Source organism: Capricornis sumatraensis, chromosome 1 (assembly GCF_032405125.1).
Source record: "Capricornis sumatraensis isolate serow.1 chromosome 1, serow.2, whole genome shotgun sequence".
NCBI lineage: Eukaryota > Metazoa > Chordata > Mammalia > Artiodactyla > Bovidae > Capricornis > Capricornis sumatraensis.
This window is the reverse complement of record NC_091069.1, coordinates 75,327,501-75,354,669: the sequence shown is the minus strand read 5'-3', so window position 1 is coordinate 75,354,669 and position 27,169 is coordinate 75,327,501. Positions and strand designations below refer to the sequence as shown.

Sequence of the window (27,169 nt, the reverse complement as noted above, 5' to 3'; positions counted from 1 at the left end):
AAAAACAATTTCCATGACATTTTTATTGACCTAAGTTACCAAAGTATAATAGTAATTATACTATTTCAAAATAATGGATTTTTTTCTCTTGTTTGGAGTAATATTTTGCTTCATTTAGGTTCTACATTCATGTTCCTTATCATCAAAATCTTGATTTATAGAAACAAGTTCTAGATCAGGGATTAGATTAGGCCCTTGGGCTGTAATTGGCTGACCCTTAATCCAGCAAAAGTGGTGAGCAAATCCATGTGACTGCCAATTATCTTTTTTCTATAGGCTAGATAATTAATACTTTTTTCATGAATAGAAATAGATGTGGCTATGTAGAATGGAGACTAATTTAAGATAATTATTGTATTTAAAGTAGCCCTTTTTCTTTACAGATTTTCTTAATCAACAAAGGAGGTAGCATTTTTTGATGTTAATAATGGATTATCTCACAATAAACAAATTATGTCCAGAATTCCTGCCCAGGGGGTGATGTTAGGCAGTAGAACTCTCAAACTATTACCAGAGAAGCTGGTAATTGTCAAATATGTGCCTAGTCTCTTAAGAGAGGTAGTGCTGGTTTAAAAACCAGCCTCATGATGATGGTGGTGACAAACAGGGCAGAACATCAGCTAAGGAATAACTGAATCATGGTTTTCCTTAGTCTTTTTTTTTTTTTTTTTGTCCTTTCCCCAGTATGTTCAGTCATTGAAGGCTCAGGAAGCCCCAGAAGCAGAGTCTGTCCTCTTTCTAAAGAATGAAGGTGTGGGAGGACCTGGCTCATGAAAGCTCACTGAGGGGCAGGAAGATGGAAGCCAGTTGAGGAAGGGAGGAAACGTATGCGGAGTAAGGCCATCGCTAGGTACTTCCCTGTTCAGACTTCCTAGTTGCATGGTCAGTGGAGAGGTGGGGAAGGGCTCCAGGGCCTGCTTGTGGTGGGCTTTTACTCCTCATTTCCCCCTGAGCCACTAGCCAAGTGACTGATAATCTTTCATTGTTGGACTATTTAAAAACATATATTTATTTATATATATGTAGAAAAGGGGTTTAGGATTTTGAAAGATGCAAAGAGAGCTTTTGCCATCATCAGAGCTACTTTGCCAGGTTTTTTTTCCCCCAAGTAGCCTTGGGTGTCCCTAGAGGCAGAAAGTGCCCATATAGCCAGAAGTAGGGCCCAGACAAAGAACAACTGAAGACTTAAACTGTGGAAAGTGTGGACCTTCTGATGCTGTTATATATGGATTAAGGGCCATCCAAGGTTGAGGGGGAAAAAAAAAAGAAAAAAAAAACTTTTCTCATAAGTGTGAATTTGTCCTTTGGAGACATGTCTGAGAAGTGTTGATTCTTATGAAAACTGTCCTCATTAGGAAAGTAGGTTCTCAGTTCTGGGGATCCACACAGTCTCCATGGACAGGAGTCAGTGAAGAGCAGCTATGATCTCTATTTTTTATTTTTTGTAGTCTTGGGTTTCTGAGATGGTGTCCCAAATTCTTATTTCCTTAGGTTTGTTTCCTCCACTTGGGAAGAGTTAAGACTAGGTAGGTCAGGAGAGCTTGCTTTCTGTCTGATGTTCTGGACAAAACGGATGCATATCAGTAGGCGAAACTGTGAGAATGTTATTAGTACACACCAGTTCTTAAAAAGGGAGATAATTGACATCTGACATTATATTAATTTCAGGTTCCCACTTATATGTTTTCTATAAAAATACTCAGTTCCCTGGTGGTCTGGTGGTTAGGACTTGATGCTTTCATTGCCCATGGCCCAGATTCAGGCCCTGATTGGGGAACTGAGATCCCACAGGCCTCGGTGCAGCCAAAAAATAAAAAGAACTGTATTAATATACTTGCCACATGAACTCATTTTGAATACATATATTTGAATCACAATATTTAAAAACGACATGTATGTTTAGAGCAACATTTAAAACAGCGCAAGCATCCAGGTAGTTCTGATTCCGTTGATCACTAAGCTCCTCCCTCCATTATGCAAGCCAAGAATCCCTTTGCTGTAATACAGGAGGCCAGTGGTACTCAGATACTCACCATTTTCCAGAAGTTCCCTTTTACCTTTTTGTTTTAACCTTCTTGGCTTTGGAGATTGTTTCCTCTGCTCCTCCTTTGCCAATGCTGCGGCTAAATTCCACTCATCTTTTAAGGGCTTCCTTCTCTCCCTTAACTCTTCCTTCAACTCTCATGTCAAATTGTATTACCCCTCCTTTATGCTTAGAACAATTACTTTTATTTTGCACATATTTCCTACCACTTATTTATTTTGCTTTCTTGTTCTCTCATGCTTCTCACATCTCATCAACTCATTCCAACACACACACACACACACACACACACACACACACACACAGAGATTTCAAATATCATGAGCAATATTAAGTGGAAGGATTAGGTATCATCTACAATTTTGTTCTGCTGCTGTGTACTCTGAATCCATGCCTTTGATTTTATATTTTCCTTCATACATCCTATTTCTATGCTAGTCCTTTTCAAATTTTTCTGTTGGCTCTCTGTAAAAAATTTTTGGGGCTCCCCTTGTGGCTCAGCTGGTGAAGAATCCACCTACAATGAGGGAAACCTGGGCTTGATCCCTGAGTTGGGAAGAGCCCCTGGAGAAAGGAAAGGCTACCCACTACAGTATTCTGGCCTGGAGAATCCCATGGACAGTATAGTCCATGGGGTTGCAAAGAGTTGGACACAACTGAATGATTTTCACTGTAATAAATTTATGTCAAATACTGTGTTTAGCTTTATTCTTCAGTATATCCTTCTCTCTGCCTACTATTTCCCTCTGTTCCCTCCCTTTCTCTTTTGTTGTTTTTGTTTGTTTGCTTTTCATATAGATGGATCTCTGGATCATATTACTGCTTTGAAAAGAACCAACATTCTTTCTAGAGTAGAACTTGCTTTTTGTACATAACCGCATATTGAAACACACGTATATTTTAAAGAAACACAGCAATTTGTGAAATGTAAAGAGAAAATACTTTTTTTACATATGTAATTGCAATTACCAGTCTCCCAAATGTCCTTCTGTGCATTTAACTTCCAAGGATCCCCTAAGCACTTGGGTAGCCTGAGTGCCCTATTTCCTGGCCATCTTGGGGAGTGGATAAACTGCTACACAGGCTACTGGCACAAACGATTAGAAGATGGTTCATTAACAATGTAGAGTACATTTACAAACTTTCCCCAAAATCATAGAGAGTAGCTCAAGCTCATTAAAAAAAGTGATTGTTCTAAGCAAATGTGAAGTCATCTTATATGCCCAGTGTGGGGCTGAACAGGAGCTGCTTGGCATGGTTATGAGGGAATATCCATATCTTCCTGATTCAGACTCCTCCTTGGTCTTTTTCTTTGGGCAACAAAAGCCTTGCCAGGCAATAACTAGCTTTACTGATGCATGAGTTATTCTGTCCCTCAGAACAGATGTTGCATCACAGGAGACCATCATTCAAAGAGCAATTTTAAACACTTGAATCGCACCACAGAATCATAAATTATTAACATGGCTCCATGCTGTGATTTGGAAATGTAAAGTTGGGAAGTGAGAGAAAAACACAGAATCAGAGACAAATTGGAATGGAGAAATGCCAAAGTTACACCTCCCCTGCCCCCTGCAAAAAAGGGAACATACCATTATGACAAAGAAAGCATTGCATGAAAAGCCAAATGTTACTCCATTGGATTTTTTTTTCTTTACTTACACAATCATACTTTCAAAACTTAGCCCCATGAAAGAATTTCTTTCAACTGTGTGGATGTTTATATTATCTTGAATATCTCTGGAAGAAAGTACAGACAGGTTAGATGTTTATATCAGCTCCATCCCGTGTCACCTTCCCACATGGAGTCTACTTGGCATGGTGTAGTCTTTAACTGAGGTAATGCTTGAATAGTTATAGAATGAGGAGCTCAACGTTTGGGAAATTGATGACATCTAATTTATCTCTAGTATATCAGTTCTTCTTGAAAGTGCAATTGCAGACATGCAGTCTGTTACATCTCTGAAAATTTTCCAGGCTAATTCAACTGTGTGAGGTTATAATGTACTCATTTATTATCCTTGCCTCCACAGTTGGTACCTGCTCAATATGACAGAGTCACTTAAGCTGACCTTCCATTTCTACCAAACCTCTCCATTCACCTTAGTTGGGCCTTCATCTTCCTCCATTTCAATCTACTTCTTAAAGCTAGTTTTCTTCCTCTGACCTCTTTTGAGTCACAGAGAAGTTTGATCATTGGTTTTCCTCATCCTGACTAAAAGGATGAAGAAAATCTCATTTCTCTGTTTGTACCTCTCATCCTCTGAAACTTCCCTGTTGAGTCTGATCTAACATTTATATGTAAAAGGAGTAAACTGTCTGGGACAATTTGAGAAACTAGAGGGGATTCTCTATTTTTCTCTCTCCCTCCCTCTCTCCTTCCTTCCCTCAGCTCATTCCATCTCTTTCCTACCTCTTCCTTTTGCATCTGTCCAGATTCTTACAATTTCACTATTGAAAATAAACTTGCTGTCATATGTTGCCTTTTCTGTTGCTCTTTCAAAATAGATACCTTTGGAAAAGGTAAATACATTGTCATTAACACTTCAGTCAAGTGATTTCTTTATGCCTAGGGCAGCCTGGGCATTCTGGAAGGAGGAGGGGAGGCTGGTGGAAGAGAAGGGGAGTTACAGGAGGGAGGTGAGAAAAGGCTCAATAGTGAAGAAAGGAGAGGCTTCCTGATTTGCTGGCTGGCTCTGTTGACAGCTGTCTGACTGAGGAGCCTGCTGACTCAGCCTGCTGACTAAGTTGAGATTAGCTGGTCTTTAGGTAAAGCTGGGATGCTTGCTGTTTACCTTCCTACCCCTGCTCACCCAGAGCAACACCTCTGGAGGCTGTAGACTACACAATGCTTTTTACAGGCCCAGAGCTGTTGGGCAGAACAGCTATGAGTAAAGAGTTGGTGACCGCCCTTCAAACTTACAGTAAAACCTTTTGGAGAGACTGAATCTTGTGAACAGCTGGCAAGTGCTTAATACCTGTGTTGGATATTAACCTAGAGAGAGACAAAATAAGAGTGAGTGAAAAACAAAGCTGGCTGTTTTAACAATTGCCACTGTCTAGGCTTGCCAAATACAAAATATCCATATTGAGCTTTCAGAAAAACTACCAGAAAATCCTATAATACATGTGAATCATGCTTATATTTTCTATTTTAAAGCTCTAGTCCGAGTTTAGGAAGCTGCTGATACCTTAGAGAAAAGAAACTTACTCTCAGACACAAAGATGGACACAGTGCACACTTTTGCTAAAGAAATCAACAGAATCCGAAAGCAATTTGCAACTGGACAACAAAATTTTCCTAAATGATCCCCTACTTCCAGCCTCTACATGCTCTGAAGAATTGCCTCTTCTCCTCTCCACGTGATTCTGTCGATATTAGGGCATGAATTCCATACCCTTTGACTTCAGAGGGCCCATGTGGGCCCATCAAACTCTCTCCTGGGAAGAAGTTGGAAGTTGGTTAGAGTGGAGTCCACTGATGCCATCATGCTCATGAGACAGTCCCTACATTGCTAGAGCTGAGATTTCCAGAGCTATATTGGATCCTTCCCAAGGCTTTCATGTCTTGGCCTGGGTTCCCCAGGAAGCCAAGCCTGAGATAGACTGCCTTATAGATAGTATATTTGATAACGTGACTTCAGTGAGTTGGGACAGGGGAAATGAAACAGAGATGGGGGAAAGATAATCAATATGAGTTGAGTTGGCCAGCACTACTTGTGACTGGTCTTTAATGCAAAGGACTTGACGTAGGATATTTTCAAAATGGGTATCAAAACTGTTGCTCTGAATGAGGAAGAAAGGGAAACATTTATTCACAGACTACTATTTCCTATTGGTTGACGGCATCCCCATGATGTTAACTCTCCACTCTGACTTGTACGCTTGTGGGTGCCCAGAGACTTCCCTCTGGGCATCTCTTCCATTGGTGTAGAAGCTGCCCTGGGACTAGAAATGACAGGAACACAAGATCAGAGTAGGTGTTGTCCAGCTGAAATTAAGCCGGTTGGAATTTGAGTGGAACTGGCTTCCACAGCAGTGGTGAAGAAGATTTTCAATTGACAATGAGAGTTGTCTGGCATACTGTTTTTCAGCATTTCTTAGGCTCCTGTGAGATACTCAAAATCCTCCCAGTACCTCTCCACTCCCATTTCCATTTTCTCTGTGTGTCTTACCTACATTTGGTCTTTTTGCTGGCAAGCTAAAGAACCTGCACCAGTACGCTCATCATTGTGAAAGAGCATGTGTGTCTGGGGTTTATGATTCTAGAGTAGACTTTGGTGTCCTGCTCTTTGCTTCTGTATTCAGAGAGCCCGTAAATTCTGCCTACGGATTCTCTGTAATGGTTCTCAGATGTTTTGCTCCTGCTCGGTTCTCAGTGATCCACACAGAACGCATCTTCATCAGTTCTTCTTTTGATGATTTTGACAGCCCTTGAGATGGCCTCCCTTTGTTTTTCATTTGTGGAAAATGGCTGTTACCTTGGTTTTATGAAGACTTCATTGTGTTATTTACTTAAAAATTTTTTCCCACTGAAATATAAGCTGTTTCGTGTAGACACCTGAGTTAACACAAGCATACACAGCTATCTAACAGCCAGGACACTCAAGATAAAACCCAGTGCCACCACCCTTCAAATTATGCTGTGTTGCTCCTTTGTACAATAGTTACCTTTCCTTTTACTTCCTATTCCTACCAGCCACTGATCAGTTTCTATTTATATAATTTTGCCTTTTCCAAAATGTCATATCAGTGCAACCATATATTATGGCACTTCTTTCATACAGTATAAGGCATTTGAGATTCTTCCATGTTACTGTATGTATCGGCAGTTCACTGCTCTTTATTGCTGGTTAGTCTTCCTTTAAATGGGTATTCATCGTTTGTTCATTCATTGGCAAAAGAACACCTAGGTTGTTTCCAGCTTTTGTGATTATAAAAAAAATACTGCTTTAAACATTTGTGTAGTATGTGTGTGTGTGTTTGAGTGAGAGAGACCAAGACTGACAGAGGGAGAAAAAGAGAGACCATGTCTACTTTCCTTGGGTAAATGTCTATGAGTGGGATTGTTAGGTCGATGGTGAGTGTATGTCTAACTGTATTAGAAACTGCCAAACTGTTTTGCAAAGTGGCTGTACCATTTCATATTCCCACTTGCAATATATGAGAATTCTAGCAGCTCTATATCCTTTGGTGTTTTAAAAAGATATATTCTTTGAATATAAAAATAATATATATTTATTGTGAGGCTTATGGAAACATCTACAGAGGACAGTAAAAATCACCTCTAGATTCACTACCCAGAGATAGCTTCTGTTAACATTTGGAGTTTGAAATTTCTAACCCAAACAAATAGCTTTCATGATTGTGCTCCATCACCTCTGAGATTCTACTCAGAGAAATACCAACAGAAGCATTGCCATAACTAAATATCTGCTAGTTTGACACACTCCTATTCTACATTTGTTATTTAATCATATCCAGCCTTCCACTATTTTTAGATCACTTCCCATGGGTCTATGGAATATTCTTTTAATGAGACATCAAAGCAAAGACCACACTAGATATTCTTTGACAATCTATACTACTATGTGCAGATTGGGAATACAGTATGTGCTCATAAAATACTAGGTTAATTGGTTGATATTTCTAAAACATTTCTTGCTTCTGTCACCAGAATTTATTAAAACCCTTATTCAGTTAATTTACTTGTCAGGTATCACAGCTACTTGGAGTAATTCATCTTAAACAGGGAAAGGGAGGTCTGGAGGCCAGGAATCAGGAGGATGGACATGTTAAGAACTTGACACAAGCCATTTCATCTTTCCAAATTGGAAAGGACACGGAATGTGTGAATATCAAGGTAGACATTATATCAGACACTGCTCTAACCTGCTTCCCACTCTTTTGTTCCATCTTTTACTTAGTGGTTACCATAGCAGCCAGCTACATACAGATTTAACTTAGCAGACACTGGCCTCAGTTATACTGGGTCTCTCTCATTTTCTACCCTAGGCTCCTCTACCATCTCTGAGTGGGACACTTGTAAGAATCTGCTCAACTATTTTCAGGCAGGGGGCAGATTGGGAAGTACTAGGAGGTTGCCATCTCATAGGGCAACTTTTCTAGTGGTGAACTCTTCCATCCCTTGGGTGAACAATTCTGAATATATTCTAAAGGACACCTTAGATGGACTCTAGCATAATTAGGCCTTGATTTCCTGGTGGCAGTCAGCTGATAAGACATTTCTGAGTTAGCTTCCCTCATGCCTTCTTTTCTTCTTCTTAGTCATTTAACCCCTCTCCTCCAGTTTGAATGTAAAAGAAACTGCTCATTTGTTGAGTCCTTGTTCAGACATAGTTTGGATCACCTAGACTAAGAGAGATACTAACTTGTACCAAGTTTCACCTTTTCACGGACTCACTGATGGTTGTCATCTGTCTTTGCTCCAACTTTGTCTCCAGTTGCAGCCCGGCTTTGTTTCTCTTCCTTCTTTTACAGTAAAGTTTCTAGAAAGGGTTGTCTGTGAATGCTGTCTTCATTTTCTATGTTCTATTCCTTTTCAGCTTGTTGAGGATGCTCCAATTTGTTTTCATGCTATATCTCTCCACTGAATCTACTTTTCTCATGCCCCATGACTACTAACCCATAAACAATAAATCTAATGGTCACTTTAAATTCTCTTTTTTTTATGCCTTTCAGAATTCAGTACTCTCTGCCAAGTCTCTCTCTTTTATTAGTTTCTGTCCAGTTGAAATTTTCTGTTATTCCACATCTTTGTTAGTCCCTTTGAGCTTTTTTTGTTGTTGATGCCCCCTCTATCTGTGGGCTTTCCAGGTGGCTCAGACGATAAAGAATCAGCCTGCAATGAGGGAGACCTGGGTTCAATCCCTGGGTTGGGAAGATCCCCTGGAGAAGGTCATGGCAACCCACTCCAGTATTCTTGCCTGCAGAACCCCCATGGACAGAGTAGCTTGGTGGGCTACAGTCCATGAGGCTGCAAAGAGTCGGACATGATGGAGCAACTAAGTACATGGCACATTGCCTCTATCTGTACTCTGAGCCTTCTGCCCTTTCTCTCTCATTTTGCTGGGAAGGTCTCATTTCCCATGGCTTCAAGTAGTGTTGATATGATGACCACTGCTAGATTTATAGTTGACTTCTGACCTCTCCAGTCTAAAGTCCCTAAAGTTTACTTCATATATCCTGTTCTGCATGTCTTATTGGCATAGTGAACTAAACTAGTTCCCCCGGTATTACCTTCACAAAACTGCTCTTTCTCAGTTCTTCCTCATAAATAGCACTCGCATCTATCAACTGTTAGAAAGTGACAGTAAACTTGGCTTCTTCACCCTCACCCCCCAGAATTCACTCCATCTCAAAGTCCTCTTAGATTCCATTTCCAAAATATTTCTTGATTCCATACAGTTTCTTTTGTCTCTATCAACACTGTTCTAGAACAAACTGCCATCATTGTTCAAGATTTCTGTCATAGTCTACTGTTTTCCAGACATTTAATCCTGTCCCTTTCAAACCCATTTTCCATTCAGCACAGAGCATTCATTTTAAAAATGTAAATCAGATGGCATTAGTTCTCTGCTTTTCTTTAGTTATTTCCCATAGTAAAATTTTCACTCTTTACTCCCTACTCTTGCACCCTCATCTGATGTCATTTCCCCAATTCACTTCAGCACCACTGCTTTCCTTCAATTTTTCAGATATGCTAAGTTCCTCCCTGTTTCCTGGCATTTGCTCATGCTCCATCTGGAAGGCTTACCAACCACACCTTACCTGGCCAACCTCAACTCATCCTTCAGGGTTCAGTTACAAATGTCATTTTCTGAGAGAAGAGCTCCCTGATTGCCAAGCTAACTTAAGGTTTTTGATTTTTCCCAATATAATCATATTCTTTCTAGCAATTTTCCCTTACTACTGCTCATCAAAATTCTCAACTGTACATGACTTTTTGTTTTTGTTCTATTCAACATCTGTGTCTTCAACCAGATTGAACATCTTCAACATTCTTCCAATGACAGAAATCATGTTTTTTCCTGAAAACTCAGTGTCGACACAGTGGGTGACACTGTCAAGTGCTTGTGTATGTACCAGGCCAGGCAATGTGTTATGTGTTGTCAGAGATGAACACAAAAAAGGAATCACTCACTAGTTATGTTTCATACATAATGGATTTAATATTAGGGTAAATTATCCATTACCTGATGTATAACAACCTGGCTCTTTCTTAGTAAATGAGTAAGAATTTTATATAATTGAAGCAGAAAAAGGTTTCTTATTATCAATAAGAAGAGTGCAAGTACATTATTTAATATCAGTAATATGCACTTCCAAAGTCACTATACTTATGGGACATCTATAAATGTCTGTAGATGCACATTGAAATCTTTGGTCTTTATAGAAAACACACAGCAAAAACGGCTAAGATTATTCCAGTAGTTTTGAGTTTTAGACACTTAAAAAGATCTAGTGACTATCTAGTGAGATGGATTATTGATGATAACTCTATAGCTGCAACTCTTCATAACCCCAAGATAACTCAGGAAATGGAGTTTGGATGAACACTTACTTTTCAATTCATTTTCCCCCTTTGATCAATAAATTCATGTCTGATGGAGCCTGGAAGTGGGTAATCAGCTAGGAGCTCTATGTCTCAATGGGTTTGCTTTGGTCAAATGACTGTTTGCTGTGAAATTATTTTGATTCACTCAACCACAGTTAATCTTCAAAAACAGGTAAAGGCCTGAGGGTAAAATGCCAACAAATTTAAGTTCTGCAAATGGATCTTCTAAAGCGAGATAACTGCTCATAGTCCTCCCTTCTCAACAGCCGGCTTTTCATTCTGAACTGGTATTAACACCTTTCATGCCTGACTGTCCCCAGTATTGATTACAGTGATGAAAATGGATGCTTCTATTGCCAGGATGAACTTAGTGAGGTCCCTTCAGTTGATGGGAACCAATTCCACTGTCATGCCATCTCACTCAATATTATATTTGCTTCCAAGAACAATTGACCCCACAGCTCTAAGGCTCATTGTCCTGAACATCGTTAGTGCTTTCATGAACATTCAGCAGTGCTGGTATGTGTTTTTTTCTTAAACTTTCAGTGTTTTGGGCTCACTTGTCTTGCTTTGGGATATACATCTTCCTTCCATACAGTGTCCATCCTCTCCAAAAGAGGATGCCAAAGACCATACCCTTGTTTTCAGGGAATGCACAGGTGAATTGAGGAGTTAAGGTTAGTATAGAGGAAATACTCAGATGGGTCTAGTGCTAAGATATATGTTGTTGATGGTGAGTGTCTTAAGACTCAGGGAAGGGGAGAGCAATGTGAGATGGATTACTCATGGAGGAGCTCTTGCAGGAAGGAGAGGAAATCAGATTTTAAGACAGTATAGAGCTTATTGGCCTGAACTAGGGAAATGAGTGTGTATAGCTTAAACCACAAGAGGGGTTTGAGAGATGGGGCACAGAGGAAAATGGAATGGAAAGGGAAGGGAAAGAGGAGGCAGTATCTCAACAACTTTTAAAACTAGGTAGAGAAGCATGTGGAGAAGGAAATAGCACCCCACTCCAGTACTCTTGCCTGGAGAATCCCAGGGACGGGATGCCTAGTGGGCTGCTGTCTATGGGGTTGCACAGAGTCGGACACGACTGAAGTGACTTAGCTGCAGCAGCAGCAGTACATAATCCACTGAACTGAAAAATGTCTTCATCACTCTTCATCACACGTGCTAGCCAAGAATGCAATTTTTTCTATTCCACCCAAAATCCACCATGGCAGGGAATGATCAATTCTGAGACTGTGTGAACCAGTTTTCTTTCAGTTTGTGAACTGAGGCAGAAGGAGAGTTCATACCATGGACTTAATGGCCTCTTGAGATATTTTAAAGAAAGCTGAGCACCGAAGAATTGATGCTTTTGAACTGTGGTGTTGGAGAAGACTCTTGAGAGTCCCTTGGACTGCAGGGAGATCCAACTATTCCATCCTAAAGGAAATCAGTCCTAAATGTTCTTTGGAAGGACTGATGTTGAGGCTGAAACTCCAATACTTTGGCCACCTGATGTGAAGAGCTGACTCATTGGAAGAGACCGTGATGCTGGGAAAGATTGAGGGCAGGAGGAGAAGGGGATGACAGAGGATGAGATGGTTGGATGGCATCACTGACTCAATGGAGATGGGTTTGGGTGGACTCCGGGAGTTGGTGATGAACAAGGAGGCCTGGCGTACTGCAGTCCATGGGGTCGCGAAGAGTCAGACACGACTGAGCAACTGAACTGACTTGAGATATTTTAGGCAAATTTGATATAAGAATGGGATGCTGTTAGTTGTGTGTCTAGGTTAGGGGTTTATTATTTTTGCCAAAGCACATTTCCTAGAAGCCAAGAGTGAGGGTTTGAAGTTGAGCTGCTTTTCTCATCTTCTGATTGGTTTATCATGATATATTTGCACCTAATTTAAGACTGTTTCTTCCTTATTGTTTTTACATTGTAAAGTGGATTTTTCTGTCTCTTAGATAAAATGTACTTCTTCCTCCTGACCACTCTGGGAGAAGTTATACGCTGATTCATAAGAAGGAGAGGAGTGTCCTATAGTTAATTAATAAAAGAGAAGACTCCTTACCTTTTCAGGCTCACTGATGCTAAGATTTCTATTAAATGTAGGTCCTTATTGACTGAGAGTTTGTGTCTCTATATACACCATTAGAAAAGTACATGCTAACATGTACTTTCCAAATCATTAAAGATTTGATTAAGTATAGAATCACATAAACTTGGAGTTAGGTGGGAGTGTGTGTAATAAGCTGTCGTTCAGTGAAAAGGGCATTAGACTTAAGACTAGGAACCCTGGATTTAAGTGCTTTCTCTCTCACAAGCTGGATGGTGTTAAACAGTTCATTGACCTTTTCAGAGCCTCAGTTTCTCCTTCTGTAAAGTGATCTTGTATACGCCATTTACCTGAGACAGTAGGAGAGCCTGTTTTCATGTCTCTCCAGTCTCATGCTTTCAAAGTTAGAAATATTTAACTCCTGTTCAGCTCAAACTGGCCTTGGTCTCCTTGGAAACCAGACTCTGTAGCAATCGGTGGGAATTTAATAAGCCCCAAAGCAGGGTTCTGAAGATCTCAGCCTTATTAGCCTGGCTGCAGATTCTGTGTGTGTGTGTGTGTTAAGATTTATTTATCATTGATTTTTTGGCTGTGCTGGTCTTTGTGGCTGTGTGGGGGCTTTCTCTAGTTGCAGCGAGTGGGGACTGCTCTCTAGTTGCAGTGTGCAGGCTTCTCATTGTGGTGACTTCTCTTCTTATAGAGGGTGGGCTCTAGGTGCACAGGATTCAGTAGTTTTGGCTCCTGGGCTCTAGAACGCTGGCTCAGTAGTTGTGGCCCATGGGCTTAGTTGCTGCATGGCATGTGGAATCTTCCTGTCCCCAGCATTGGCAGGTGGATTCTTAACCACTGGGCCACCAGGGAAGGCCAGATTCTGTTTTTTTTTTTTTGTTGTTGTTAATTTATTTATTTTTGGCTGTGCTGAGTCTCCATTGCTTTGCATGGGCTTTCTCTAGTTGCAGTGAGCAAGGGCTCCTCTCTGTTTTGGTGCCCGGGTTTCTCATTGCAGTGGCTTCTCTTTTTGAGGAGCACAGGCTCTAGGGTGTGGTTTTCAGTAGTTGTGGTGCATAGGCTCAGTAGTTGCAATGTATAGGCTTAGTTGCTCCTTGGCGTGTGAAATCTTTCCAGACCAGGGGTTAACCTGTGTCCCCTGCAATGGCAGATGGATTCTTATCCACTGTGCCACCAGGGAGGTTCCGGATTCTGTTTTGACCTAATATTCTGGCTTAGCAATCAGGCTCTGGTCTTATTCTCAGATGGGAAGTGTAGCATAGCATCAAACTGGTAGCTCTGACGCTAGAAGTGCACATGTGCTAAGTAACTTCAGTCATGTCCAACTCCTTGTGACCCCCATGGACTGTAGCTCCTCAGTTCTTCTGTCCATTGGACCCTTCAGCCAAGAATACTGGAGACTGGAGTGGGTTGCCATGCCCTCCTCCAGGGAATCTTACCGACTCAGAGATCAAACCTGCTAGAGGATCTGGATTTAAGTCCTGACTGTACTGCTTTTTAAGATGTATGACCTTAAGGAGTTAGTTGAAGTCTATAGGACCCAAATCTTTTCTCTCTCACCCAGGGAAATAAGATTATTCAAAATGAAGCCTTAGCTCTGTGTCCAGACACTGTTATTGATCATGCATGCTGTGCCTGCTAAGTTGCTTCAGTCACGTCTGACTCTGTGACGTCATGGACTGTAGCACTCCAGGCTCCTCTGTCCATGGGGATTCTCCAGGCAAGAATACTGGAGTGGGTTGCCATGCCCCCCTCCAGGGGATCTTCCTGACCTAAGGATTGAACCCACGTCTCTTATGTTTTCTGCATTAGGAGGTGGATTCTTTATCACTAGCACCACCTGGGAAGTCCATTGATCATGGCCCAGACTTATATTGCTTTGCCCTCACTGAGAACTTGTCTGATTTCCCGGTTTCCCTAGAACCTGAATCATGACTTGCTTTCCTCTAGTTCTCTTGGGCACTAAGATGCTGTTTCTGTGTCTGGGTCTCTTCTGCTTGTGGGACCTCTATGATGCCTGGGCAGGGTTGTCTGTTAAACCTTTTGCCTGAGGCTCCTTGTGCCCTGTTGCAACCACTGGAAGCCACAGCTGAACTTCCCAGGTTCCTCCTGCCCTTTTTCTCTAATTTCCTCCTGCTTCTTTTGACAAACCTGCCTGGATTAACCTTGCCTGTCTGATTCTGTCCAGTCTTTGGGTCCTTATCATGCTATCACCCAGAGGCTTGTTGGTCATCTCAATTTAAATTACTGCAAAGCATTGAAAAAATTAAAGATGACTTACCGATTAAAAAAAATACAAGTGATCCAAATTTGTTGTCTTCTGTGATGATGAATGACTATAAGAAATATCGCTACAAAGTGGATATTTTAAAATTTGACACATTTTTCTCTTTAAGGGAAAGGTGATGTATTAATGAGGAGGAATACAACAGCATTTCAAAGGAAAGAATTTGGGGAAAAAATGGAAATTTGTTGCTGAAAATGATGCATGTTTTCATTTATAAAAACTCACAGTGCGTATTTTAAAAACAAGGCTATGCAACTTTCTGACTCTAAAGCTTTTCGCTGGGTTTTGAACTCTGATTAGAAACATAAAAATGCAACGTCTTTCAGGTAGTTTGTAAGAACATCTGATTGACATTAGGGAAGAAAATTGACTAGCTGAACTTCGTAAAAATGTTTGCATGAAAGAACTGGATTGAAGATGAAGTCTGGATGACTCAGGGAGTGTAGCCATAGGCTTGTCTTCCATTGGAGCTATTTGTTTCAGTGAAGTTTTGTTCTCATCTTTGACAGCCATTAAAATCTAGTGTTGATATGACCCATGAATTGCTTTTCCAAATGTTAAACTAAGGATTAAAAAATAATAAAGTGTGGGGGGAACAAGATGGTGGAGGAGTAGGTGGACATAGAATACATTTCTCTCCACGGATACATCAAGAATACACCTTCAGACACAGAAATGTGTGCAGAGCACCAGCTGAGAGTGGACAGGAGTACCTGACCAGTGGAAAAGAATATATAGAATCATGCAAAATTTAGTCGGACAAAGGAACTAGGGGGAAAAATAGGAGTGTTAGTAAGAGTGGACCTGCACTTGGTGAGTGGAGGAACTGAAGCAGGGGTCTGATCCCCACATCGGGGCAATATCTGAGTCAGAGGAGAAACATTCAAGGCTGAGAGTGAAAGAGCTGATCTGTGGCAGCTTAAATGGAATGAAAATCAGACAGTCCTTGCCAGAGCCATACATGCCCCAGACAGGAATGCTGGTCCCCTGGAAAGTGCAGCGACTGGGAGCTGGAGTTTAGGGATTGTGGAGCAATCCTAGGATGATGGTTGTTGGTGATTGAGGAGAGACGGATCAAGGGGAGGTGAGGGAGGAGATCGTGGTAGGAAATGCCTGTGGAGGAAAGCCAGGCAGCCATGGAAGCAAGGTGATACTGCTGAGTCACATGTAGCGGGTGGAGCCGTCACCATAGCCTCTCTCTCCTCACAAGCCAGCATCGGCAGCTGAGCAATAGAGAGGCTGGCCCATCAAACACCTCATGCCCTGAACTACAGAATAGGACCCCACCCAGGGTGCTCCTTTAAGTGCCTAATGTGCCAATCTACAGAGTAGGACCCCAGCCGGGGAGGTCTCTATGTGCCTGACGCGCTGAACAACAGAAAAGTACTCCGGGCAAGGGAGCCCTCTAAGTGCTGCAACAGGGGGAGCTTGGGAGAAAGACTAGCCAAAGAGGCCTTCTGATCGCCAGCTACAAGACTGAAAAAAGATTCTGATAGGAACACAACTCCTGCAGTGGAGGCCCTCTGTATCCCTGCACACTAGGCACCACCAGGGTCCCTGGAAGCCAGCCAGCTGCACCACCTTCACGCTTAACTCTCACTGGGGCAGAGCTGCCTCAGGCAAAAAAAAAAGTCTTGTGTTTATGCGCACAGGGTCGCTTCAATCATGTCTGACTCTTTGCGACCCTGTAGACTGTGGCCTGCCAGGCTTCTCTGTCAGGGAGGGGGATTCTCCAGTAAGAATACTGGAGCGTATTGGCCAATACTGGTTGCCCTACCCTTCTAGAGCACTATATTTCCTGCTGCCTAGCCACCAACTCCCCTGAGTACCTGGTGCTGCCAGAACCCCTGCAACCCAAGCAGCTGCAGCACCTCCACACCTGGCCCTCACAAGGGCAAAACCAAGTCCTCCAGGGCAGCCTCAGGAGCAAACCCCAGTGGACGACCCTCATGTAGAGGTGGAAATAAAACCACAGTTGAAACCCAGGGGCAGTGTGGCTAAGGAAGAAGACCCAAAACCTTCCTACCAGCTGTACAAGCTGAAGATAAATCCACACAATCGACTAGGCAGACTCTGTGTCTGTGGAATATATAAAAGGTCGTTGAGAGCTCCCACAAAAGAAAACGCACTAGTTGTGATAGCTGTGGACATTAGAGGCAAGAACACACAGGCGTAGGGCCAGGTTAGAATCTGAGCTGCCCCCACGGCAGGTCCAGAGATCAGCACAGTGCTGGAGGACATCCTAGGGAGGTGAGGTGGACTGTGTGACTCCCAGTGAGGGAAAGGACTGACCGCAGTGACTCAAGAAAAAAATTGTGATTCTTATGTTTTCACTTGTTCTGCAGATTCTTTTGGAGTTTTCCCCCCACCCCCCATTGTAGTTGTCAATTTTATTGGCACTATGAAATCCAATTAAGCTTTTGAGCTTCTTTTCCCTTTTACCTCAATCATATTTTTTCTTTTTTTTTTAATTGGAGGCTAATTACTTTATCAGTCACATTTTTAATTGTTGTTATAAACCTCTGCCTCTCTGTTGGGATTTTGCAGTTCTGAGTTTTTCTTTTTTTTTTTAATTTTAACTTTGAATTTGTTTAATCTATTATTATTTTTTCTACATTTATTCCTTTCTTTGCTTTCCCTATTGTTCTTTTCCCCTTGCAGTTAATCTTTAATATATATAAATATTCTTTACCTCTATGTGACTTTGCATATCTCTTCTTTCTTTCCTTTCCTCTCAACATGTTTGTTAGTTCTTTTTTCATTGTTTTATTCCCCAGTTGGCACCTTTCTTTAGTTTTGCTTTCTAGTTTGTGCTTTAGTTAGTTTTGTTCTGGTAGATATAATTTTTGGTTTCCTTTGTTCACTGGATCAATCTATTGTACTTTGTTTTTGTTGGACTGTTTTGATTTTGCTTATGGGCATATATGTATATATGTATATTCAGTCACACTTTTTGTTATAAATCTCTGCCTCTATGCTGGGCTTTTGCAATTTTGTGGAGTCTTCCTTTTTTTATTTCTTTTTTCTTTTTTCCATTTTTTTCTTTTCTCCTCTTAATAATTTTAATTTTTAAAAACCTATTATATTTTTCTACATTTATTCCTTTTTTTGCCTTTCCTACTGTTCTTTTCTCCTTGCAGTTAATCTTTAATATATATAAATCTTCTTCATCTACCTCTATTTAACTTTGCATATCTAGTCTTTCTTTTCTTTCTTTCCTTTCCTCTCAACTTATTAGTTAGTTTGTTTTCATTGCTTTATTCCCCAGTTGGCACCTTGTTTTAGTTTTGTTTGCCAGGTTGTGCTTTAGTTACTTTTATTCTTAACTAGTAAATATACCAGGTCAATCTACTGTACTTTATTTTTGTTGGACTGTTTTTACTTTGCCCATGGGTATATATGTGTATATTCCATTATTTAAATTGTTATTTGCCTGATTCTGTAACTGCCATTAGTCTGGGGTTCATCTTTGGCTTCTCATTTTTTGGATATTTGTTTTAATCTCACTTAATGCCATAAGATGGAGAAGGCAATGGCACCCCACTCCAGTACTCTTGCCTAGAAAATCCCATGGATGGAGGAGCCTGGAAGACTGCAGTCCATGGGGTCGCTGAGGGTCAGACACGACTGAGCGACTTCACTTTCACTTTTCACTTTCATGCATTGGAGAAGGAAATGGCAACCCACTCCAGTGTTCTTGCCTGCAGAATCCCAGGGTCGGGGGAGCCTGGTGGGCTGCCCTCTATGGGGTCGCACAGAGTCAGACATGACTGAAGTGACTTAGCAGCAGCAAAATGCCACAAGAAACCACTTGTGGAATCTTTGTTCCAGACCAGAGATCAAGCCCTGAGCCTTTGGAGTGGGAGCACTGACTACAAGACCCTAGACTACCAGAGCACTAACCCTAGGGAGTATCAAATAGCGAGAACTCACACACAGGAAAACACTTGAATATAAGACCCAGCATCACCCAACCACCAGTGGCACCTTGTGCAGGACGCCTCATCTAAACAACAAACAAAAACACAAATACAAAGCCAATCATCAGCAGACAGGATTACCACCTCACTCAGACTTCTGTGGTGGCTCAGACGGTGAAGCATCTGCCTAAAATGCAGAAGACCCAGGTTTGATCCCTGGGTTGGGAAGATCCTCTGGAGAAGGAAATGGCAACCCACTCCAGTACTCTTGCCTGGAAAATCCCATGGATACAGTCCACAGGGTTGCAAAGAGTCAGACATTGACTGAGTGATGACTTCACTCTTCACTTTCAGCCTTGCCCATCAGAGGAAAAACAAACAAAAACTCAGCACAAATCTCACCTTATATGAAGCTCACACAAACCATTGGACCAACCTTATGAGGGCAGAAATCAAATGTAAGAATGAATTCAACTTTCTTCAGGGAAAAAATTCAACTTTCCTTGAAGCCTAGGAAAAGGAGACCTCAAACATAATAAATTTAAAAAAAATAATAAAAAGGCAGAGAAGTACTACACAAATGAAGGCACACACTAGAAACACAGAAGTCCAAATAAATGAAAAGGAAATAGGCAAACTACCTGAAAAAGAATTCAGAATAATGATAATCAAATCAATTCAGAATAAAGATGATCAAAAACCTTGAAAACAAAATGGAGAAAATGAAAGAATTAATTAACCAAGACCTAGAAGAATTAAAGAATAAACATGCAGAGACAAACAACAAAATTACTGAAATTAAAAATACTCTAGAGGGAATCAATAGCAGAACATTTGAAGCAGAAGGATAAATCAGTGAGCTGGAAGCTAAAATGATGGAAATAGCTTCTGAAGAGCACAATAAAGTAAAAAGAATGAAAAGAGCTGAGGATAGTCTCAGAGACCTCTGGGACAATATCAAACACACCAACATTAGAATTATAGGGTCTCAGAATAAGAAGAGAAAAAGAAAGGGTATGAGAAAATTTTTGAAGAAATTATAATTGAAAATTTCCCCAACATGGAAAAGGAAATAGTCAAGTTCAAGAAGCACAGAGAGTTCCATACAGGGTAAATCCAACAAGAAACATGCCAAAACACATAATAATCAAACTAATAAAGACTAAATACAAAGAATATTAAAAGCAGCAAGGGGGAAACAACAAGTAATATACATGGGAAACCGCATATACTTAATAGCTGATCTTTCAGCAGAAACTCTACAGTTCAGAAGGGAATGGCAGGATATATTTAAAGTACTTAAAGGGAAAAATCTACAACCAAGATTACTGTACCTGGCAAGGATCTCATTCAAAAGTGATGGAGAAATAAAAAGCTTTTCAGACAAGCAAAAGTTAAGAGAATTCAGTACCACCAAACCAGCTTTACAACAAATGTTAAAGGGACTTATATAGTCAAGAAATACAAAAGAAAAAAGATCTACAAAATCAACTCCAAACCATTAAGAAAAATGTCAATAGGAACAGATATATCAATAATTACTTTAAATGTAAGTGGATTAAATGGTCCAACCAAAGACACAGACTGGCTGAATGGATACAAAAATAAGAACCATATATGTGCTGTCTACAAGAAACCCACTTCAGACCTAGAGACACATATAGCCTGAAAGTGAGAGGATGGAAAAATATATTCCATGCAAATGAGAAGCAAAAGAAAGCTAGAGTAGCAATCCTTATATCAGACAAAATAGACCTTAAAGACTATGACAAGAGATAAGGAAGGACACTGCATAATGATCAAAGGATCAATCCAAGAGGAAGACAGAACAACTGTAAATATCTATGTACCCAACATAGCGCCTCAATACATAAGACAAACACTAACAAACATAAAAGAAGAAATGGACAGTAACACAATAATAGTAGGAGACTTTAACACCCCACTCACACCAATGGACAGATCATCAAAACAGAAAAGTAATAAGGAAACACAAGTCTTAAATGATACATTAGATGAGATGGATCTCATTGATATTTTCAGGACATTCCATCCAAATGCAGAAGAATACACCTTCTTCTCAAGTGCACATGAAACATTCTGCGGGATAGACCACATCTTGGGTCACAAATCAAACCTCAGTAAATTTAAGAAAGTTGAAGTCATATCAAGCATCTTCTCTGACCACAATGCTATGAGACTAGATATCAATTATAAGAAAAAAACTTTAAGAAACACAAACACATGGAGATTAAACAACATGTTTCTAAATAACCAACAGGTTGCTGAAGAAATCAAAAGGGAAATAAAAAAATTTCTAGGAACAAACAACAATGAAAACATGACAACTCGAAACCTATAGGGTTCAGCAAAAGCAGTTCTAAGAGGAAAGTTTATAGCAATACAGTCCTACCTCAAGAAACAAGAAAAACATCAAATAGACAACCTGACTTTACACCTAAAACAACTGGAAAAAGAAGAACAAAAGAACCCCCCAAGATTAGTAGAAGGAAAGAGATTATAAAGATCCAAGCAGAAATAATGAAAAAGCAATGAAAGAAACAATAGTAAAGATTAATAACAATAAAAGCTGGGTTTTTGAGAAGATAAAATTGACAAAACTTTAGCCAAACTCATCAAGAAAAAAAGAGAGAAGAATCAAGTCAACAAAATTAGAAATGAAAAAGGAGAGGTTACAACAGACAATGCAGAAATACAAAGGACTATAAGACAGGATTATGAACAACTATATGGCTATAAAATAGACAACCTGGAAGAGATGGACAGATTCTTAGAAAAATTCAGTTCCAAGACTGAACCAGGAAGAAATAGAAATTATGAACAACCCAATCACAGGCACTGAAATTGAAGTTGTCATCAGAAAATCTCCCCTAAAACAAAAGCCCAGGACCAGATGGCTTCACATGAGAATTCTATCAAACATTTACAGAAGAGCTAATGCCTATCCTTCTAAAACTCTCAAATAATTTCAGAGGAAGGAACACTTCCAAACTCATTCTACAAGGCCACCATCACCTTGATACCAAAACCAGACAAAGACAACACGAAAACAGAAAACTACAGGCCAATATCATTGATGAACATAGATACAAAAATCCTCAACTATATTTTAGCAAACAGAATTCAACAACACATCAAAAAGCTCATACACCATGATCAAGTTTGGTTTATTCCAGGGATGCAAGGATTCTTCAAAATAGGCAAATCAATCAGTGTGATACACTATATTAACAAATTGAAAGATAAAAATCACATGATAATCTCAACAGATGCAGAAAAAGCCTTTGACAAAATTGCTGCTGCTGCTAAGTCACTTCAGTCGTGTCTGACTCTGTGCGACCCCATAGAGGGCAGCCCACCAGGCTCCCCCGTCCCTGGGATTCTGCAGGCAAGAATACTGGAGTGGGTTGCCATTTCCTTCTCCAATGCATGAAAGTGAAAAGTGAAAGTGAAGTCGCTCAGTCGTGTCTGACCCTCAGCGACCCCATGGACTGCAGTCTTCCAGGCTCCTCCGTCCATGGGATTTTCTAGGCAAGAGTACTGGAGTGGGGTGCCAATGCCTTCTCCATTGACAAAATTAAGCACCCATTTATGATTAAAACTCTTCAAAAAATGGGCATAGAAGGAACCTACCTCAACATAGTAAAGGTCATATATGATAAGCCTACGGCAAACATTATTCTCGATGGTGAAAACCTCAAAGCATTCCACCTAAGATCAGGAACAAAACAAGGGTGTCCACTTTCACCATTATTTTTCAACATAGTTCTGGAAGTCCTAGCTACAGCATTCAGAGAAGAAAAAGAAATAAAAGAAATCCAGATTGGAAAAGAAGTAAAGCTCTCACTGTTTGCAGATGACATGATACTGTACACAGAAAACCCTAAAGATAGTATCAGAAAATTACTAGAGCTAATCAGTGAATTTAGCAAAGTTTCAGGGTACAAAATCAATACAGAGAAATCACTTGCATTTCCATATTCTAAAAATGAAAAATCAGAAAGAGAAGAAATCAATCATTTCTTCACCATTGCAACAAAAAGAATTAAATATCTAGGAATACACTTATTTAGAGACAAAAGAACTGTACATGGAAAATTAAAAGACACTAATGAAAGAAATAAAAGATGACATAAACAGATGGAGAGATAGTCCACGTTCCTGGGGAGGAGGAGTCAATATTGTGAAAATGACTATACTACCAAATGCAATCTACAGATTCAATGTGATCCCTGTCAAATTACCAATGGCATTTTTCACAGAACTAGAACAAAATATTTCACAATTCATATGGAAACACTAAAGACCTGAATAGCCAAAGCAGTCTTGAGAAAGAAAAATGGAGCTGGAGTAATCAATCTTCTTGATGTCAGATTATACTACAAAGCTACAGTCATCAAGACAGTATGGTACTGGCACAAAAACAGAAATATAGACCAATGGAACAAGGATAAAAAGCTCAGAAATAAACACATGCACCTATGGTTACCTTATTTTTGACAAAGGAGGCAAGAATATATAATGGAGCAAAGACAGCCTCTTCAATAAATGGTGCTGGGAAAACTGGACAGCTACATGTAAAAGAATGAAATTATAATACTTCCTAACACCATACACAAAGATAAACTCAAAATGGATTAAAGACCTAAATGTAAGACTAGAAACTATAAAACTCTTAGAGTAAATCATAGGCAGAACACTTGATGACATAAATCAAGGCAAGATCCTCTATGACCCACCTCCTCGAGTAATGGAAATAAAAACCAAAGTAAACAAGGACCTGATTAAACTTAAATGCACAGCAAAGGAAGCTATATGCAAGGTGAAAAGACAACCCTTAGAATGGGAGAAAGTAATAGCAAATGAAACAACTGACAAAGGGTTAGTTTCCAAAATATACAAGTAGCTCATACAACTCAATGCCAGAAAAACAACCCAATCAAAAAGTGGGAAAAAGACCTAAACAGACATTTCTCCAAAGAAGGCTTACAGATGGCTAACAAACACATGAAAAGATGCTCAACATCGCTCATTATTAGAGAAATGCAAATCAAAACTACAATGAGATATCACCTCACACAAGTCAGAATGGCCATCATCAAAAAGTCTACAAACAGTAAATGCTGGAGAGGGTGTGGAGAAAAGGGAATACTCTTGCACTGTTGGTGGGAATGTAAATTGATACAGCCACTATGAAAGATGGTATGGAGATTTCTTAAAAAACTAGGAATAAAACCACCATATAACCCAGCAGTCCCACTCCTAGGCATATACCCTGAGGAAACCAGGGTTGAAAAATACACATGTATCCCATTGTTTATCACAACACTATTTACAATAGCTAGAACATGGAAGCAACCTAGATATCCATCAACAGATGAATGGATAAAGAAGTTGTTATACATATGCACAATGGAATATTATTCAGCCATAAAAAGGAATGCATTTGAGTCAGTTCTAATAAGGTGGATCAACCTAGAACCTATTTTACAGAGTGAAGTAAGTCAGAAAGATAATTATCATATTTTAACATATATATATGGAATCTAGAAAAGTGGTACTGAGGAATTTATTTACAGGGCAGCAATGGAGAAACAGACATAGAGAATAGACTTATGGACATGGGGAGAGGGGAGGAGAGGATGAGATGTATGGAAAGAGCAACATGGAAACTTACATTACCATATGTAAAATACATAGCCAATGGGAATTTGCTCTATGTCTCAGGAAACTCAAACAGGGGTTCTGTATCAAACTAGAGTGGTGGGATGGGGAGGAAGATGGGAGCTGGGTTCAAAAGGGAGGGGATATATGTATACCTGTGGCTGATTCATGTTGAGATTTGACAGAAGATAGCAAAATTCTGTAATGCAATTACCCTTCAATAAAACTAACTAAAAAATAATGAGGTGCATCCTATGATACTGCTTCCTCTAAAATATTGTTATTATATTTAGTGAGATCAAAATAGGCTTATTGTGCCATATAAAATGGTATATATTAAGGCAGGAGGTATATGTAAAAGCACATTTTTATTCATCTTTATTTCATACTTTAAAATATCATTTGTGTGTACATTTTGTAATATAACCATACATTAATACTATAATTGTATATACATCTATAAGTAAACTTATTTGGGGACATAGGGTTTTTTTTTTTTTTTTTTTTTTTTTGCTGATGGGGTGAGGAATTCAAGACCATATTGTACACTACATAGGATACTTTTCTTGAGAAGAGAAGATTGTGATTCTGAAGAGCTGCCAGGTGGAAATAATGATAGATTTGTGCTGTGCTGCTTAGGAAGGTAGATACAGGATTAATAATAATAATGGTCAACATTTATTGAACACTTCCTATGTACCAGGTACCACACCAAGCACTTAACATTGATTATTTTATTTATTCCTCTCTCCTACCTTAAGAGACAGGTAACATTACCATCGTCATATCAGAGTGGAGGAGGCAGAGCTGAGAGGTTCAGGCACTTTCACAAAGCCACACATAAGAGGGGGCAGAGCTGGAGGTTGAACCCACATCTTTCTGACTCTAAAGTTTGTGCTTCTACCATGATCAGGCTGATTCTCATTCATTATGACAGTTGCCCAATAGAAGGATTAATTGTACTGTGAAGCACCTGGTTCCCTACCTCTGGAAATGTCTGTGTGGCTGGGATTCTTCATGAGGGTTGTGATATTGTTATTTATTATAAGAAATGTATATTTGGTCTCTGTTCCCCTTCCTGGCACAGAACTTCTGTGTGGGGAGTGTGGTGTGCTTGGAGAGGGCACAGAAGCTCAGAATCCTTTTCCCATACCTCACTCTCTGCATATCTTCCTTTTGGCTGTTCCTACATTGTATCCTTAATATAATAAGCTAGTTATCGAGTAAGCAAAATGTTTCCCTGAGTTCAATGAGCTGCTCTAGCAAAGTAACCAAACTCAAAGAAGGGTTATTAGAACCTCCATTCTATAGCTGGTTGGACGGAGCACAGGTGACAACCTGGACTTGCAATTGGTATTTTATGGGGGGCAATTTAATAGGAGCAAACCATAGATCATTGGGATCTGATGCTGTATCCAGGTAGGCAGTGTCAAAATTGAGTTGAATTGTAGAGCACCCAACTGATGTCTGAGAATTGCTTGGATGTGTGAGGAGAAACGCCACACTTTGGAACTGGGTATAGAGCTGGAAAGGGGAGCTGAACTCTGTGGCCCCTAAGATGCTTTACAACTTGGAAACTTTGAGCATTTCTCCAAAAATGCTATTTTTAAACATTGTAAGTGCTTTGCTTACAAATGAAAGGCTACAATCATCAAATAAGTCTAGGAAATGCTGGGTTAATAAGGCTAAGCATTTCTTTTCCTACAGGGTTCTCAGAGCCTTAACCACAATATTATTCATTATAAATGCCCAAGAGCAGGAAGTAGAGTGCTGGCTTTCCCCAAACACATTGACCTTGGATTCCTCCTTTATTGTAGAGTATCTCCTGAGTTTGGTGTTGCCTAGTTCAACCTTTGAAGCCCTGCTAGAAGCTAGAGTATTGACACTGATTCTCTGAAAATGCTGTCACCTTGTAGGGTGGTTGACAAACTCTCTCTGAGTGTTCTATTAGTCAGCCTCCTCTACTCCTCTAGGGCACACTGTGTCCAGTGAACTTTGATGGGGTTTCTACCCGCATCTTCAGGCATTTCCAGATGGGCCCCTTCAGAGTACCACCTAAAGAGGGGAGGTGAGAGACTGAATAACTCCCCTGCAGCTTCACAGAGTCCATCAGTCACAGGATAAGATTCCTACTCCCCCTGGCCCAACAATTAACCTCTCTACACACTATGTCTGGGTAGGAAGAAATCATGTTCTCATGACAAAAATGAATCAAAGGAAGACTAAAATTAAGATAAATCTTTGACAACGTAGGCTGAATTAGAAAGAAATGAAAAGTTTGTGATGGGCTACTGAGCAGCTGTCAATTTGATGTTATTTGTCCTTTCAGTTTGGAGCACATATGATGCCTTCAGGGCTAGAGCAGGTCTCAGCATAATAAGATGTCAGAGGTGGACTTTTCCTGAGATGCTGAGGTGTGAGATATGCCATATGCCAAGTTTCTAGAAACTAGTTAACACAACTCTTAAACTCTCATGCACAGTAGGCATGAGAATGGTGCCGGAGCCTTGGGAGAAAGGTTCCTCCAGACAGTCATGAATCTGCCCTTCCCAGCCCCTCCCATGTGGCAGGGTGGGAGCTGTTTATTGTGTCACTTAG

At 40.2% G+C, this 27,169-nt stretch overlaps 1 protein-coding gene across 2 annotated transcripts in view; it reads right to left on the bottom strand.

Annotated features, from left to right (window-relative positions):
- Window positions 1-27,169, bottom strand: part of FSHR (follicle stimulating hormone receptor) — a 189,102-nt gene that overhangs the window by 26,691 nt on the left and 135,242 nt on the right. Inside the window, exons 5-6 of one of the 2 annotated variants that reach the window (XM_068973535.1) lie at window positions 4,968-5,039; window positions 3,707-3,784 (exon numbers count right to left, since the gene is read on the bottom strand). In XM_068973535.1, coding sequence (XP_068829636.1) covers window positions 3,707-3,784; window positions 4,968-5,039 — 150 coding nt within the window. The remainder of the gene's footprint in view (window positions 1-3,706; window positions 3,785-4,967; window positions 5,040-27,169) is intronic. The other variant, XM_068973544.1, reaches the window with a different exon arrangement.